At 40.9% G+C, this 18,265-nt stretch overlaps 1 protein-coding gene across 7 annotated transcripts in view; it reads left to right on the top strand.

Annotated features, from left to right (window-relative positions):
• Positions 1 to 18,265, top strand: part of PIGN (phosphatidylinositol glycan anchor biosynthesis class N) — a 206,886-nt gene that overhangs the window by 33,139 nt on the left and 155,482 nt on the right. For all 7 annotated transcript variants that reach the window (XR_012994657.1, XR_012994658.1, XM_076330404.1 and 4 more), the window contains exons 6-11: positions 3,487 to 3,611; positions 4,872 to 5,002; positions 8,878 to 8,994; positions 14,892 to 14,932; positions 16,860 to 16,919; positions 18,002 to 18,094. Coding sequence is in view for 5 of the 7 variants with exons in the window: in XM_076330404.1 (XP_076186519.1) it covers positions 3,487 to 3,611; positions 4,872 to 5,002; positions 8,878 to 8,994; positions 14,892 to 14,932; positions 16,860 to 16,919; positions 18,002 to 18,094 (567 nt within the window). In the remaining 2 variants the exon portion in view is untranslated. The remainder of the gene's footprint in view (positions 1 to 3,486; positions 3,612 to 4,871; positions 5,003 to 8,877; positions 8,995 to 14,891; positions 14,933 to 16,859; positions 16,920 to 18,001; positions 18,095 to 18,265) is intronic.

Genomic DNA, 18,265 nt, shown 5'->3' with positions numbered 1-18,265 from the left:
AATTAAAATTCCAGGAACTCAGTCAGTGTCGGAGATGAGTCCCAGTAATGGTCTAACCACAATTTATTATGACCACAGGGTTGGATATGCTCAAGTTGATGTCTTCTGACTTAAATGGACATGTAGGTGCAGATGGCAAACATTTTTTTTTTTTTCTTTTCTCATTTTGAACACAGTACTTCATTCTTCCTTTGGCCTTTTTCTGCTGGAAGAAGGCCAGACCAAGCCTTGAGACTGTCCCTTCTGTGCCAGGGTTGGGGCTGGAGTCCAGAACTGAATGATATTAAACTTGAAAGCTCTGTAGACAGTGCCATGACTTGATGTTGATTTCTGCCAGTGGATTTCAATACAGATAGCTCTGCTCTAACTAGCAGTATAATGGTTGAATGATTTATTTTAAATGTGTAGGAGTCTCATGCATGAGCATGCTCAACTGATATAAGCCTGGCATATATATGTTTATCCCGTCTTTGTACATTTATTTTGCATCTAAAAACTGGCATAACTATTTAAACTCTTGCATCAGCACAAATCAGCATGCATAGCTTTAATCAACCAATTTAATTAAGTTGTTCTGGATTTATGTATGAAAGAGCTTTGTGAAAGGAGAAAGTTTGTTTGGTCTCTTTCTCCCTGTACATCCATGCAGTCAGCAACAGTTTACCAGCTCTGTTAAAGGATCATGCTTCCATGGAGAGCTCTGTTTGGGGGAACAAACAGTCCCCAACAACTTATGTTAAACGTCTATGGAGTCCATATTTTGTTCAGACATAAGTAAATCATGTATTTGCTAGACCTTCTAGGTAGTCTTTTTTCTTCTTTGCTTTCTCCCATCCAAGGAGGGAGATGATACTAAAAGATTTCACATAGTTGTAACCAAACTTCTATTGTAATATTTTAATTAGTATTACATTATAATTAACTTTACAGTTTACTGTGAATATTTTAATGGGAAACATTGCTGATCTTACTGAATTGCGTATCAGTTGTAGCCAGGGCATTAGTTGTTGTTAGTTGCCAGAAAATCATAGAAAAGTTGCCAGAATCATGGAAGAAAGCTGAAGTGGTCATCGAGTCCAACTCCCTGCATGAAGGAGGTCCAGTTAGAGCAGGCTGCTCAGGCCTTGCCCGGTCAAGTTTTGAGCATCTTCAAGGGCAGCAATTTAACAACCTCTTGAGCACCTGTTCCAATATCGGGCTACAGTTATGGTTTATAAAATAATTTTTAAAAGTTTCTTTATCTTACTGGAATTTCCCGCACTTCAGATTGTGAGTTTCCCCTTGTCCCATCACCAAGGCCCTCTGAGCAGTCTGGCTCAATATTCTCTTCACCCTCCCAGTAGACGGTTGTAGGCAGCAATGAAATCTCTCCTTAGCTGCCTTTTCTTGACACTGGAGAAACTGAGTTCTCTCAGCCTCTTTGTTGTTTACTCCCATCCCTGAAACTTCTTGGTGACATTCGGCTTAAATATGCAAGGGAGGTAGTATTACTGAATAGAGCAAATAAAAGGGAAACAAAAGAAATTGAGACAGAAAGATATAGATAACATATAATGGTGGCTTGGAAACTAGTGTTGAGTGGCAGTAGGTCTCAAGTTTTGTGAATACTGAGTACCAAAAAGAAGAGGCCTTTAGCAGGCTACGAGGACATATAAGGATAGTGCTGGGCAAACAGTTCAGCAACCTCCAGAGCAAGGTGAAGTGTTTTTTGCCCCTACTGTCTGGTGTCCTGCTTACCTACTCAACACCTTTATCAGCCTAAGATAACTCCTTGTGGTGAACTTCCTATTTGTTTTTTTCAGTAAACCATTTAAAAAAATGTTCCATGGGATAAAGTTTGCTATTTGCTCTGGGAAAAGATGCCACATCTTAGGTTGCGCTCATCTTCCTTCTGTTGTCTCGTTCTTAATTAGCCAGAGGTTGGGCAAGCTCTTCTGGCTGCTGCTGCTCTGGGTTACGAGGTGGCTGGGGCTGGAGGAGTGGGGTGGTTTTAGTACATCATGGGGACTCGTCTGGTGGGAGAGGAGAATCTCAGGCCTTGCCTTCCTCACGACAGTTTCTTTTGCTTAATCAGTCTGTGATAGAAAAATGCCTGCCTTCTAACATTGATCTACATGTTACGATTTAATTTTGTGAGTTTCCTGTTTGTCTGTTTTGATATGTTGTTTCCTTTTACTTAATTAAAAATAAGAAAACAGAGTTATACTGTATCCTGCAAATTACTGGTGTGCTCTGGAAGGCTGCTTCAGTCTGCGGTCAAATATGTGCAGGTGGACAGACCCCTGTGAGAAATGGAAATCTCCATAAAAATAATTCTATTGCTATTGAATGTGATCAGATTTTGTTCTTGTATCTTTATTTAAAATATCTCTCAACTTTGGTCATGATTTTGTTTGGACAAAAGCTGAAGTTGGGAGCCTGCAAATATTAGTCCATGCGGCTTGTGTATATTCAGGGGGGAAAAAAAGGTGGAATTGTGTACTGCCATGCTTTCCTGACACAGCTTACTATGATACTCTTGCTGCCAGTTTGGTCTTCCTCTCGGTACAGTGACTGTTGTTTACACAGGGTGTGAGCTTTAGTTTTTAAGAGCTCCACTGCTATCACAGGTGTGTGATGGACTGCTCTGTCTTCTGGTGGCAGAAATGGTTCACTGGCTCTACCAGCATTTTCTGTGGACTCTTGTGTGAAATTCAAAGACGCTTTCCTTTATATTAGTGTACTGAAAGGTTCTCTGGATGCTCTTTGAACTAAAACCCTACCCAATTTTGTTTCCTTGGGCAGTGCTGCTACTAAGGAGATCATGCTGGAATAGCTGTCTGCCTGCATTTTGCATTGCTGTAATACGGCTGGTCTAACACAGAATAGCTATGTCAAGACTCATTCAATCTAAGGGGAAAATCCCCCCAGCATCTGCCTCAGGGATGCTTAAGTAGGACATGTGCAAGGCAGATGTATGTTCTGTAGTTCATGTATTTGCAAAGTGTGTCTTGTTTTGTTCTGTTTTAATTTGGTTTCAGCAAACGAGTGGTAGCTTGGTATCTCAGTCCTGCAGAACCTGCTACCAGAGCAAGAGTATTTGAGACCTTTGCTTCTAGCTTGAAATCAGTAAATCAATGGAAATATAAAGCCATAAGTGGATCTCAGGAATGGTGCATAGTTGTGATTACATAGGAGACAAAGTTATCTGGTATTTTTGCCTAAAGAAACTCGAATAACATTCAAAAAAACCCCCCCCAAAACCAAACAAAAAGACCCCTCCACTTGAGGAGTGTTGCCTGTCTTAGGCTGAAACTTTGGACTGACTGTATTGATGGTAGTTATCCTCCAAGAAGTAAATTGGGAAGTAATTAATTTTTCTCTTTCATAATTCTAATAACTACTAGTATTTTGATATGAAAACAGCTGCATTTTAGTTTTAGTAGACTGCCTGTCATCTTTTTCCACTGTGCTCAGATTGATATTTTAATGGCTTATTCCATACAGAGCTTCTTTAATTCTTCCAGAAGTAATCAAACATTGTTCTCTGCACTGAATGAAGAGAAAGTGGTTCTGTTCCTGCATTTGCTAGGCATAGACACAAATGGACATGCTCATCGGCCAAACTCAAGGTAATTGAGATATTAAGCATATCTTTCTTATTAGTTTTAAATGGATACAGTAACTTTTTTACCAGTGCTATTTATGAAGCCTGAAACAAGACTTGCAGTCCTGAGGGTTTCTACAATAGGTCATATATGTCACCGTGATTACTTATGGTCTGAATTTTCTGGGGTTTTTTGTTTTTAAGGTCTCCTCTGTAGAAGTGACAGATTTTTTGCTATATACCGTGTGCCTGGTTATACTTCTGTACTCAAGTCTGATTTTTAGCAGATCATCTTAGTTATAGTCAACACATAATCAAGAGGATATGTAGGAAATTGCAGTTTTAAATATAAAATGGAAACAGTTCTCCAATTCCCCATGGCTGAAATGGTATGGTTGAATTTTTAGACAACAGTAAGCTCAGGAATAATGGCTGCAAGTTCTAGCATTATGTTTTAGCTTTCTTAGGACGCTTGAACAAAGAGAAGAGTCTAGATTAACAGTACTTGTCACTAATTCATCTTGAAGTACGTTATTTGAGAACTTTCTTTTCATTTCCTCACATGCTTTGAAGGTAGGATATTGTGTCTTTCTCTTGATCCTTGCATACTTTCAAAATCCTTGCTCTGATTTCCTACATCATTCCAAAGTTCATACTTGCTGTATGTCTCATGTTCTTTTTGTTATGATTTTTTGAAGACAGAGTTTTAAAACTGCATTTAGCAACAGCAACAAATAGAAAATTAGTTGGCTGAAAGTTAATCATGGTCACTTTTTCTAAAAATACACAAATTTTTGGTTTAGCCTTTATTCCACAAAACTCTGGGATCTGTGCTGATCTGTGAATCATCTCAAAACAGTCCCTGCATGGTGAGATCTTTCTTTGCTATTTAGTTACTGGCTTAAAGTAATTTTTGAAACTTACAATCTAAGGTGCTTGAGTTTCCAGAATTCCTTAGTTTTGGCATTCTCCTTAACTTGCCTGATAGCTGTGGGTGATTAAATTATAGTCTTCCATCGAGGACAGGTCAGATTTGAAATACAAATAAACATACATTTGAGACTGTAGTTTCAGGAACCTTCAAACTGTGCTGTGACAATTTAGTATCTCGCATAAAACTTAGAGGAGGAGAGATTTTACATCTAGGATGCCTTTTGTTAGCTTGAGGTTCTGCAGAGGATAAAGCTGTGTATAATCAAAGGACTGGGCATTATGACCATGGATAACTTTATACCAAGTGTGAGAGCCACCTTGAATCTAACAACATTTTGTCTTACTTTTCTAGGGAATACAAGGAGAACATTAAAAAAGTTGACAAGGGTGTAAAAGAAATTGCTTCGATGATTGACAATTTCTATGGAAATGATGGAAAAACTGCATTTATTTTAACTTCTGACCATGGAATGACAGATTGGGGTGAGTCTTTTAAAATGTTGAGTCAGCTGAGTTTATGGGTGAGTATCTGGAGTGCGATTAGAGCTCTGTCCCATTAGAAGCTTTGGAGCCTCTACTTTGATTTGATATCCTAAGTGTTGCTTGTATATGAAACCCATGCAAATTACGAAATGGTTAATTGGCTGCAGGGGCCCTCATCAGCCCTGTGACAGCTGAGTTGCATATCTGGACAGAAAAAAGAAAATTAATAGGGTAAAACTTAACTCCCTTAGTGGCTGCTAGTAGGGATAAAAAGACTTGAATACCACCTCTGTCAGAGCCTCCCTGTAGAAAACTAGCCCAAGCAGGAGGAGATTGTGTTATTTGGCTGCCAATAGCAAAGTTGGTCTTGTTCTAGCCCATGTGGGAGATATAGTTTTCACTTTGGTGCCCTGAAGCACCTGGAGAAGGTGGTAAATCTGTCCAGGAGCTGGTGAAAAACTTGAGGGGGGGGGATCTTTTTGCTTATTTTGGCCTTCTAGGCAGAGCAGAAAGGATGGGACTGCTGTGTGATCTTTCTAGAGGAGACTGGTGCTGGAGACTAGGTGGAGCAGCTGAGAGTACAGAGAGTGAGGCAGGTGGCCAGCCAGGCTGGTATCCACAGAGGGCATTTGTGAAGGGCATGACCACAGCGGCTCAATGACTTGAGGCAATTTTGGCGTAAGTAGGTTAAGGGCAGATGAGAAGTTTACGGTGGTGAACCCATTTAGACAATTTTTTTTCCCTCCTTTTTCTTTTTTCAATAATTTTAAGAACACTCCTGTCCTTGTGTGCAAGTGATAAGTCTCTCTTCCAATGCTGTGTGTGTTTGTAACTCCTAACTGTGATACTTTTGAACCAAGGATGCTTCAGGCATAGTCTTGGCAAAATTCAGCATCTTATTCTGTGTGTGAAATCCTAAACTTTTTAAATGGAAGGGATGCAGACTTTTTCTGTCATCAGAGATGACAAAAATATTCATATATTTATTCAAAATCAGCCTAATTAGCATCTGCTCATTTGCAAAATAGTCCATTTTGAGTATTATTTACTGTTGAGCTGATGGCCACTTGCAATAAAATTTTAATTCTGGCATATATTTTTTTTGTCTATTTCAAGTAATCATTTCATAATGTTTTTATAAGGGAGGTGTGTATATATTTTTATATATTTATATGATATATGGTCATAGGGACTTCAGGAGGTCCAACCACCTACTCAAGGCAGGATCGGCTTTGGGATCAGACACAGTTGCTTGGGCTTTATCCAGCAGGGCCTTTAAAACCTCCAAGGCTGGAGCCTACGCGACCCCTTTGGGCAGCCTGTTCTGCTGCTTGCCTGCCCTCATGGCAGGGGAAAAGGTTTTCTTTATCTGCAATCTGAACCTCCTTTGTTTCAACTTATGCCTGTTCTCTCTCATCCTCCCATCATGTACCGCAGTGAGGCCCTGGCTCCATCTTCTCTCAAACCCCCTTGCAGTGGGGTACAGGCAAGATGCTCTGTTACATCCTCCCTAAAGCCATTTCTTCTCCAGGCTGAACAAGTCCCAGTCCCTTAGCCTCTCCTCACAGGACAAGTGCTTGTCCGACCAATTTGGAGGCCCCCCACTGAGCTCATTCCAGATGGTTGATGTCTTTCCTGTAGTGGAGGGGCCCACAATTGGATCCAATGCCTAGAGGTTATCTCACAGGTACTGAGTTAGAGGAGGATAATCCCTTCCCTGGACCATGCTCCTGTTAACGCAGCCTGGGGTGCTGTTGGCCTTCCTCGCTGCCAGAGTGTGCTGCTGGGGTGTTCTCGTTATGTACTGGATCCTTTGAAGGAGGAATAAAAGGTGATAGGAGTAACTCTTCAGGCTTTGAGAACCACTGGTCTGTCATAGTTTTCTGTCATCTCTTTCTGTCTTGAAGAAAAAGCTTGATCTTCTGCCAGAAGATCAACTTTAAAGTTGACTTCAGTGAGTCCGAGAGCAAACCCAGAGATGATGCTCAGGCCATAGCCAGCAGTCAGAAGGCTAGTTCAGTAGCTTTTTATTTGAGCTTGTAGTATCAGCAACTGCTGCAGTCTTTCAGTGGTTTTTTGCAGCATGGGATGTGCACCAGTTTTAAAATAAATTAAAAATTAAAAGGGCAGGGGGGACCTATTAGGGAAGAGAACATGTTCTGAACTTGACGCGATCAAAGAAACTGTGGTTGTTGGCAAAGACCAATAAAATCACTTGCTTTCTCAGTCTGACTCCATGATGTTGCTTTAAGCTGATCTCAGATGGAACTGCTGAGCACCAACATAGGTGGTCCCACACCCACCCTCACCTTGGCCACTTGTTCCTGCTACCATCCTGGCACAAGTACTACTGTGTGGTACGCTGGACCAGAGAACAGAAAACTAAACAGCAGCACTGTTTCCCTCCCTTTACCCCTGAAAAGGTGTGTTTGGAGGGTGCTGAGAGGTGGAACAGGGAACTGACCCAGCTGAAAATTAAATATTTTTTTTTTCCCCCCTCTTATAATTCAGATCAGGCTGGAACCTGGTTCTTATTACAGGGGGAGGGTGGATACAGCTGCCTCTTTCAGCTGTATCTGCCTTAAAGTATTCATGGAGGCAGAGTCTCAGTAAAATGCTGATGGAGCTGGTGGCTTGGCTAAAATGAAAGCTCACCAAAAATTGCACTTTCCTCCTGCAATAGAAGGAAATAACTGATGCCTGGAAGATGGAGGAAGCGCTGTCTCCATCTGCTTTTTTCCCAAGCTCTGCAAAGAAGAGCAATTGTTGCTGCTTTTGAGCCCAGAGAGTGCCTTCCAAGCGATTTCTGAACATCGGAAATCTTATTCCCATACCTGTATGTTCTTAAGCTTAGGGCTGTTTAAGGAAAGGAAAGCTGGCTCTTCAGCTCTGCCATAGTGATTGTCGTACAGCCTCAATGCTATTCCCAATTCTGGTTTGTTTGGGTTTTTTTTTAAAAAAAAAAAAAGCTGTCCTTAAGACAGTGTTATTCTCTGTCCTTTGTATACAGACACACAGAGAGGGAAGAGTGTGTGTCTATGCAAATACAAGGAAAATGTATAATCTTGTAGACCATGCAGTGACCGGCATAGGTTTTGTATAACAATGTCATTCCCTTTGAGACTGGGTTATCTCACTGCTGTGGTACCTCACCCACTGAGTTCAATGACCAGTGTTTCTTTCAAGCTTGTGTGGCTTCTGCTTCAGTGCAGCAGCTGTTGAGACATCACGGTTTTAAAGCTTTTTCCTTTTGGCAGCTGATATGTTAATCTGGAAGGAATTAATTTCCCCGGGGAAGGAAGTCATGTTTTATCAACTTAAGGAGTGTGCTACCAGGCTTTAAAACCTTAAAAATGAACTTGTATCACTGGGGAAAGGATGACAGTTGCAATGTATATTGTCTCCTGGTTTTGAAATGGAAGTCTAATCCTTACCTGGGGACCAGAGATCAGTTCTATGTGATTTTTTGGGCACGTGCTTAACTTTACTCAAATCAACCATCCCTGGTTTCCATGGGATGCTCAGGATAGCACACGCACGTGTTTTGAGCAGGTAACTCCTCTACAGCTTGAGGTTTTCAAATACTTTGGCTTTAGTTTCTGTATGTTAACAGTTTGGGTTTTTTAATATACAAAGTTATATCTTTATAGGCTTGACTTAAGTGGTATCGATTTCCCAACTTGCAACTTGAATTTAGCCTTTATTGTTAGTGGCATAAAAACAAGCTATGAAGCTGGAATAGGTTGTCTGTAACAGGATTTTTGTATGTATACTGTAACAAGAACTTAGTACATTTGTACATATATATAGGTTTTGTTTGTTTTTACACCATGTGTCTTAAAGTTTACACTTTTTTTTTGTTTGGTGTATCTTAGGATCCCATGGAGCTGGTCATCCCTCAGAAACTTTAACACCACTGATTGTTTGGGGTGCTGGGGTGAATTATCCACAGAAAGTCACATCCCAGTTCTTTGAAGACAATTTTTTGAAAGGTAGGTAAAATATAAAACTTAAGTGCAAGATTTTGGTGGAAAGGGAGGTGTTTAACCATTACACCTGTTGATCTTCACTGACTTTTGTTCCATTACAGTAAATATGACTTGCTTTGTGTGGTGTGGAAAGAAAAGGTGACAGGGCATGCCTATGGAGGATATTGCAAAATTGGGTAGATAATATCAGAGTCGGTTTTCTTTTCTAATCATAGAGTTGAAGACTTTCTCTCTTTCAGTACAGGAGGCTATTCATACTCCTAAAACTTCGTTCCAGAGGAGACTTAATTCTTAGGAAGACTCCCAGAGGTTAAAAGCTATTTGTACAGAAACATGATAAGCTGACATGTCCTAAGACTCTTTTCTAGCTTCACAGCACAACCCTGGGGACTTTCCAGGGGCTTACTGGAATATCAATGGATTTCTAGAACCATTTGTGATTAAACTGTGCAAGCTCTTCCTCTTTCATGTGACCCATTCTTGTAGCCTGTTCTGTTTCTTAAGGTGCCTTGAATCTGTCAGGTTGTTACTTGCAATCAGTGAGGTAATGACTTTCTATTTTATTGGATTGTTTGTCAAGCTACATCAGAGAAGAGAAAACAGGCAAAAATGACTTCAGCCCTGAGGTCTTAACCCTGCCCTGCTGTTGAAAAGGTATTTGGTAACAGATTAGACAAACAGGACTTCTCAGATATAGACCATGCTAACATTTCACTCTTTGTGATTAACTGCTGCTATAAAACTATGACATCTTTGACAAAATTGAAAATGAGTTGTAGAATAAAAAATAGAAAACAGAGTAAAACCAACTGATTTTGGTGTCTGTGATGGCGATCTGCTAGAATTCTAAGGACACTTGTTGTTTCTAAGGGTTGATCTGTAATAGTTGATTTTTACAGCTGTCAGTTTCCTTGATTCTTACCAGCTTTAGTACAAACCTCAGTGTTTGATTTCATGTAGTGATGAAAATGGTGTGAGAGCATTTCAAAAAAGATGAGTATTGAGCTGACTTCCAGGTACACAATAGGGGAAGCTTTTTGGCTGTCATCTGTTAGGAAATGTGTATTTTCTTAAAGGAGGGAATGTGTCTGCACCCTGCTGTGCCTGCTTCATTTTTTCCTGCTGATGGTTTTAAAAAAAAAAAAAAGACAAACCAACAATCCCACAAAAAACCAAACACCCCAAAGCAAACATCAGAAACTCCTCCCTTCATTCTGGACTTGCTCTGCAGCTTCCCAGCTGTCGAGCATGTTGTTGGTCTGTTTAGACACTACCTTTACAGGTTCTTAATTGCCGGGGTAATCTCTATTGGAGATTTGGGTCTCTCTGAGTATCTTGGGAGTTTGAATCTCTATTTGAGTAATAAGTATCTTCTTAAAAAGTGACTATTCTCTCTATGGTAGTACATTATAGCTTCTAGTAGGCTACGTAGCTTAAAAGTAAAGAAAAAATTGTTGAAATGGAACTTGGCACTTTCGCAGGTCAATACAGTTCAGCTACTCCATTAAGTTACAATCCCAGGTATTTTCACAAAGCTAGCATATGAAAGAAAAGATGCTTAAAAGAGGTCTCTTGAAGAGTTCTTTGAATTTGCCTTTCCTGCTCCATACAAATGCAGCTGAGATTGTGCAGGAGAGGAGAGCGTTTTCAAGACTGCTGTGTCACTGATGTATGCGGGTGTCTGACTTATATTTGCGATTGCATGCACCAATGTTCAAGTTCTTGCATCTATTGACAGTCCTTCCTAATTTCTCCAAGTTCATGGAAACAGCAGAATATTTCTAATGATGACAAACTTCTTATGCTCTGTTCAGTGCAAGCAGGCTGTAGGCAGCTCAGTGAATTGTCTCTCCTCTCATCATTGCCATTGAGGGTCGATACCCCCAAAGGCAGTGCCAACAGGCAGGACTTAGTCTGTCCAATTTGTCATAGAAAGATTAATGTGCTCCTTGGATGGGCGGAAGGGCACAGTGTCTGCTCTGGGATGACAGCCTTCTCCTCATCAGTCCCTTCACCTGTGCTCTGCCTTCCCTCAGGCCTGGCCATGCAATCATAGAATGATAGAATGGTTTGGGTTGGAAGCGACCTTAAAGATCATCTAGTTCCAACCCCCCTGCCATGGGCAGGGACACCTTCCACTAGACTAGGTTGCTCAAAGCCTCATCCAACCTGGCCTTGAACGCTTCAGGGATGTGGCATCCACAACTTCTCTGGGCAACCTGTTCCAGTGCCTCACCACCCTCATAGTGAAGAATTTCTTCCTTATATCTAATCTAAATCTACCCTTTTTCAGTTTAAAGCCATTACCCCTTGTCCTATCCCTACATGCCCTTGTAAAAAGTCCCTCTCCAGCTTTCTTGTAGGCCCCCTTCGGGTACTGGAAGGTTGCTATAAGGTCTCCCTGAAGCCTTCTCTTCTCCAGGCTGAACAACCCCAACTCTTTCAACCTGTCTTCACAGGAGAGGTGCTCCAGCCCTCTGATCATCTTTGTGGCCCTTCTTTGGACCTGCTCCAACAGGTCCATGTCCTTCTTAAGTTGGGGGCCCCAGAGCTTAACACAGTAGTCCAGGTGGGGTCCTGGAGACCGCTGCATGAGAGCAGAGTAGAGGGGGAGAATCACTTCCCTCGACGTGCTTGTCACACTTCTTTTGATGCAGCCCAGGATATGGTTGGCTTTCTGGGCTGCAAGCGCATATTGCCAGGTCATGTTGACCTCATCAACCAACACCCCTAAGTCCTTCTCCTCAGGGCTGCTCTGAATCCATTCTCTGCCCAGCCTATATTTGTGTTTGGGATTGCCCCGACCCATGTGCAGGACCTTGCATTTGGCCTTGTTGAACTTCATGTGGTTTGCACAGGCCCACCTCTCTAGCCTGTTAAGGTCCCTCTGGATGGCACTCCTTCCCTCCATGACCACACCACACAGCTTGGTGTCATCAGCAAACTTGCTGAGGGTGCACTCAATCCCACTGTCCATGTTGCTGACAAAGATGTTAAACAGTGCCGGTCTCAATACCTACCCCTGACGAATGCCACTTGTCACTGGTCTCCACTTGGATATTGACTGCAACTCTTTGAGTGTGACCATCCAGCCAATTCCTTATCCACCGAGTGGTCCATCTGTCAAATCCATGTCTCTCCATTTTAGAGACGAGGATGTCATGCAGGACAGTGTCAAATGCTTTGGACAAGTCCAGGTAGATGACGTCAGTTGCTCTTCCTTTATCCACCAATGCTGTACCTGTGTCATAGATGGCCACCAAATTTGTCAGGCATGATTTGCCCTTAATGAAGCCATGCTGGCTGTCACCAATCATCTTGGAAAGATTTGTGATGGCAGCCCTGCAACTTGTGAGCGACGTGTAGTATTACGCATTTGGCTGTTGGCTTGACCCCTCTTCAGAAAGAAAGAGAATATAGAGCTGCTCCCCGGCTCCTCAGTGCAGGCCCCACCAGGTGGCCTTGGAGCACGAGTCCAGAGGAGCTTGTAAGTGAAGGCACAGCCTTCTGCAGCAGAAGTACGTGGGGTGGTTGTTTTCATCTATACACATCCCTGTTTTGGAGGGGGTTCAGCCTGCTTTGCCATGGTTGAGGGAGTTCAGTGTACCCCTTCACTGGTTTTGCTTCTGTAAGGTTTTACGTGAGATTTTCTTTGGTTCATGTAGCCTCAGCCTCAGCTTCTTCTTGAACTGGTGCTACCCTGCTGTTTCCCCTGGACTGTTTGCATCTGACTGCCCAGCGGGCTGCAGTAAAAGCAGGGCAGGATAAAGAAAAAAAAAAAAAGCCTTATCAAGTGGGTGGAAAACTCTGCGTAGCACTGTACAGGAAACCTAGACAGTGAGCTGGAATTGTAAACCAGTGTGGGCAGCACGTACACCCAAGGCATCTCACTCCTGGGAGTTACAGCCTGGACTGGCTGGTCTGCAGGTGTGTCCCAGTCCTCGGGAGCTCCTGGGCTCAGTGTCTTACGGCTCCTGGTCCAAGGCAGATGACTTCAAGTCTGTGCCTTTTGGGAATATCTGAGTAGGAGAAGCAGAGATGTAAAAGCTTCTGACAAAGCTAGATGTTTCTATAGCAGAGCTACAGTTTCTTCCTGCCTTAAGCACGTTGTGTGCGTGTAGACAGTTTTCCAACATTTTTTTATTGGAAAACGTTATTTAAAGGAAAACAAACAATGCATTTATATAATAGAAATATGGGTGAAAGTCTGTATCTCTAGAAATATAAACCCATTTCCTTTTCTGGGAAGCAAAAGGAAGCAAACTTGCTCATTTTGGTGTGAGTTTAACACAATTCATGATTAATGCTGACAATAGTTCCCCTGCGTTGCCATGGGAACTCACTGTAACTATGTCTCGCTGCTGTTCAGGTACATGGCTGCTCTTTAGGGTGCTCTTGGGACCAAATAACAGTGGATCTGTATTCAGACCCCAAAGCTAGCGGTGGTATGAACTAATTGCTGAAAATAAGTTTGGTACATGCAATGCTGCAAATGTGGATTTTTCCTGTATTGGGCCGTTTTCAGCTGAGACAGGTTTGGGTCTGGCACAGACGGTGTATCGAAAGATGAAGAAAGGGTGGTATGGTCTAGGATTTGAATGCCTGTTCAGAGAAAATAAATGAGATTGAGCCAGACCTTTGAATGATGGTTTACCAGTATTCTTCATGAAGCCTGTTTCTGGTGCATTTAAACTTGCACTTCACATAAACCCAAAGGATAATTTTGGGCAACATGGCTACACTGTCAGTGGTCTGAGGTACTAAGCAGACTCCTGCTTCCGTCTGTGCTGTTTCTGCGGTGTCATTTCAGCAAGCGGCGTTAGCAGGGCGGTGACGGGCCCATTTAGCTTTCTGTGTGTACTGAGGAAGGTGGCTGTGCCCCTGTTGCTAACACTAAGTTTGGTTCGCAAGTTTAACGTAGGTGCCCCCAACGTCTTTACTGCTGTACTTGAGATCTGCTTTAGGTAGGTCACTGACAGTATTTTAAGTACTGTATCAGCAAGTCTGTTTCAGCCCCTATCGTGTTTTCCTGTGTATCTGATTTTTTTTTTTAAGCTTGAATTAAAAAAAAAAAGCTGTGTCTCATCTTTTTTGGTTGTTTTGGGGGGGGGTTTGTTTTGGTTTTTTTCCTGCTCACATTATTACTGTGGGTAGCGGGGCAGCGAATTTAAACATTAGGAAAAGAAGACATGGGGGAAAAAAAAAACCTGCTAAACTCTATTTTTAAATAACTCTCCACCCCCAAAGAAAACAGGCAATTTCTTTATTTCCTTAGAGGCTAATGGAGAGCAGGAAGATACTGTTTTGAACCAGCTTTTTGTATGATGTACTACAGCTTTAGGGGCTTGTACATTTGGCTCTGTCTCTGCCTTCATTGTAGTTGTTATGATTGCCAAATCGTTGAACTTTTCCCTTGAGCTCGCTCTTGGCCAGTATTGCTTATGGCAGACATGAAGTATGTTTGTACCACTCTGTACCAGTATATTGGGGACCTTGGGTTAACCTTTTTTAAAAACTATTGAAGAGATTTAAACAGCCCTTCTCCTAAACGCAAGTTTGAGTCTTTTAATTGGCACAGGAAGTAATACATCACTTTCTATACTGTACTGAAAAAAAATAAAAACCTTGGACTTTCTTCAACTGATCTGGGTCACAATTGCAGGCAGCAATTTATCCTGATGGATAAAAGAAAATGTGAACTGAAACGAATGCATTTTATTGTTTCTGCCTGTTGAGTTCCATCTGTAACCCCTCTTGAGCTAGCATCCTACAGGCAAATTATAATTTTCTTTAGTAACAGCACTTTACTGAAAATGGCAACAAGACATTAAATGGCAACTGAATTATCCCTTTCAAATCTGTGTAGATCAGCTGTTCATGTGCTCTGTTATTTCTTGCAGAATGGAAACTGGAGAACTTGAAGAGGCTGGATGTCAATCAGGTATCAAACATATCTATTTTAATAGCTCATAAATTTTCACCTTAAATTATGAGTTTTGTGTGATTTAAACTGATTAATGGAATTTGAGTGAATGATCACACTGATGTAGCATTTCCCTGGAATGCGTTACTTAAATGTTAGAGTTGCAGGAACTGCACCCATACTGAACGTAATATGAAAAAGTTTTTAAATTGCTTGTTAATCCATGTAGCAGCTATGTACAACTTCTCTTCCTGAAGATGCATTATCACGCTATTTTTAGTTATGTGATCATATGCCATTGTAGAAGGAGTGCAGTACAATATGCCAGGTACTCCTTGAAAACTCAGTGCGTTATTTGAAAGTAATTGGAATAGCATCTAACATGTTTTCAGAGTGGGATTTGCTTTTGCAAACCTTTAGAAGTAATTTGTGATTCTTTCCCTCTACTTTCTACTTCAAAACTGTTCTGGAGCTGAGCTTACACCTTGGTGTCTCCTATGAAGGTGCCCAGCTAATTATAAAGAAAGCATGGTCTGATGACCATGTTTCCCAAGTTAGTGGGCATCTGCTGTATGCTTTTTGCTACACTTAAGTTATCCATGCGTATGTTCAGTGTAGGTTTTCAGAGCTATCTATTTCACTGTCTATATTTTGTCACTTTTTCCAGAAGTTGCTATCATCATTGAATCAAAACCAATTCTTGCTATACTGTTAAACTGTTTTTTTTTTCAACAGGGACTGTGATTATGGCCCAGCCACTTAGCAATTTAGACAGTTTGTACTGTAAAGGAAGGAAAAAAGGTAGATGACACTAACCCTTGATACTAAATCAGACAAGCTTTTTTAGGTCATGATGATAATGCACGTATATGTGTGCACCCGAAGCTTGCTTCTTACTTCCTACCATCCTATGAAACCACATATATAAATAAAAGACTCTAAACCTGCTAAAACAAAGGAAATAAACTTGTGCTAGAAGGTTGAATTTGGGAATGTTCTGGATCAGCTGCTTTCAGCAAAGCCTTGGCACAAAATTAGAGATTAATTTTCCTCTCAAGGTTGGCAGGTGTTATGGGGATGTCATTTTGAGACTGTATAGAAGTATTGAGTGTTGCTTTGTTCTGGGTAACAGAGTCCCCAAAGACAGAGCTTTTGTCCAATATTCTGTGGTACATGTGGAGTTACGGGTAAAAATAGCAAGCTGGACTTCTGCTTACTGTTACACCTGCTTTGTCCTCTACAAATAATTGTTTGGAGTCTCCTTCCACACAGTAGATCCGAGGCTGGAGCAGTGCCTGTAGCTTCAGTGTAGTTTCTTCAGATTTATGTTGGAGAAACAAAGCTTTTTGGTGCATAGTTTTATATAAAAGGAAAATAGAAACCTGGTGAGAGCCAGTGTTTATCATCAGAAGTAGAAGGTACTGGTAACTTATTTTATGAGAAGCCTTGGTGTAGATTGAGGGGCCTTCTTGAGGGCTGACTGGACACACAAAAGTGCAGAATCCCCCTCTGAAGGGGAGAAGGTGAGTAATCGGCACCGTGGAAACACGGGATAAGGAGTGCTGTGAAAAGCAGTATATTCAGTGTACTGCTTAAAACTGTAAATATGAAATTAGTTCTTTCTGTGGTATAAATAGTCATAAAAAGTCATATACCTCTGAGTGCGGTGAAGGAGGTACTAAATTCCTGTGAATAAATACAGTGGGGTTTTACTAAATGTATTTTTGAAGGTTTATCAGTAGTGGAGCCTCACATTTTGAATCTAATCATGCCATGATGACTACTGGAAACTAAAAAAAAAAAATTATAAAGGAGTTTTGTGTGTCATAACTTCACAGTATTATACCATTTACTTTTGCAAATGCAGATACATTAAAATTAAACTGAATTTATTAGCTGTAGAAGCTGGAACTATCTTAAAATGGGGATGCTTCTATTTGCACAGGCTGATATAGCACCGCTGATGGCTTCCCTTATTGGTGTGCCTTTCCCCCTGAATTCTGTGGTAAGAAGTACAAACGTTTTTCCATATTATAGAAATCTGCTCGCAAAGAGGTTTTGGGGACAAGACTTGAGGCGTGTGAGGGGGAAGATTATAAATTCGGAAAAGTGCTGTAGGGTATGGGGACTGCTTGTAGTTTTAGCTTTATGTATATGTCTTCAGTTCAGAGCATAAACTCAATCTCTTATATATTGTATAGTGCTTTCAATTGGAAAGGCAGCTGATTCTCTTCTAATCTGCAACTTTATACTCTTGAGCTACATAAAAGTTTTTTGTTACTTTGGTTTTTAGGGATGGTAAAAATGCAATATAGTTTGAATAACACTTGATTTTGATCATGAAAGCTGAGCCTGTAAACAAGCTGGTTCCTGCAATTTAATGCTTAATTATTTCTTGTTTAAACTAGTGTACTTTCTTCATATGGTATCTTGTGCCTCTAACTTAGTGAACAGTGAGTGCCCTCACTGTGAGATGGCTCTTTCTTTGAATTTCCTTCATATATTATTACATAGTCCAAAGGTTGTCTCATAAATATCTAATTGACAATTAGCATTACATTAGTGTGCTTTCATGCTGCTTGTTTCATTTTTAAAACACTTATTTACAGCACATTTTTCGAAATATTTCTTCTGGAGACTCTGCCCCAAATTCTGTCCCCCTATCCTGCACTCACTGCTGGTCACGTGAGGAAAGCTGCCCAACATAGGGTGGCAGAGGAACTGCTCGCTTTCCCATCATGAGTACTGGGTGAGTCAGGCCCAGGCATGTCTTTCGATGGAAGACTTTTAGGTATTTCAAAAATGGCTTCTAATTAGAAGTTGAGGTTGTATTACTATATAGTATATACTTTAATAATGACTTCTTTTATTTACCTTTTTTGCATTTCTGTAGGAGCTGGGATATTATGAACAGTCCCTGTAAAGTTGAGAAATTATGCAAGAATAGTATTTTCAAAGGAATTACAGTAGTTATTTCAGCAGTAATTTGAAGTATTCTTACTGCTCATTTGGTCTGCCATTCAGTTAGAGAAATTCCTGTTTCTTCATTTACATTTTTTTATGTATATATGTATTTTTCTTCCCCAGGGAACTCTGCCTCTTGAATATCTGAACAATAGTGCTCATTTCAAAGCAGAGAGCATGTTTACCAATGCTGTTCAGATTCTCGAGCAATTTAAGGTAACTAAACATATGGTAAAGAAAAATATTTCTTTGAATAATAGTTGTTGCTGTGTGTAAAAATAATTATACTAGGACATATGCTGTATATAGCTTGCTGTAATTCAAAGGACTAAAATTTAATGCGCATACTGGGTGATGTTGGTTGACTAGCTGTGAGCCATATCTGAA

The sequence above is a fragment of the Aptenodytes patagonicus genome, chromosome 2, assembly GCF_965638725.1.
Source record: "Aptenodytes patagonicus chromosome 2, bAptPat1.pri.cur, whole genome shotgun sequence".
In the NCBI taxonomy this organism is placed as follows: Eukaryota; Metazoa; Chordata; class Aves; order Sphenisciformes; family Spheniscidae; genus Aptenodytes; species Aptenodytes patagonicus.
Note: the sequence above shows the minus strand (reverse complement) of the source record. Positions and strands in the feature narration are given on the sequence as shown.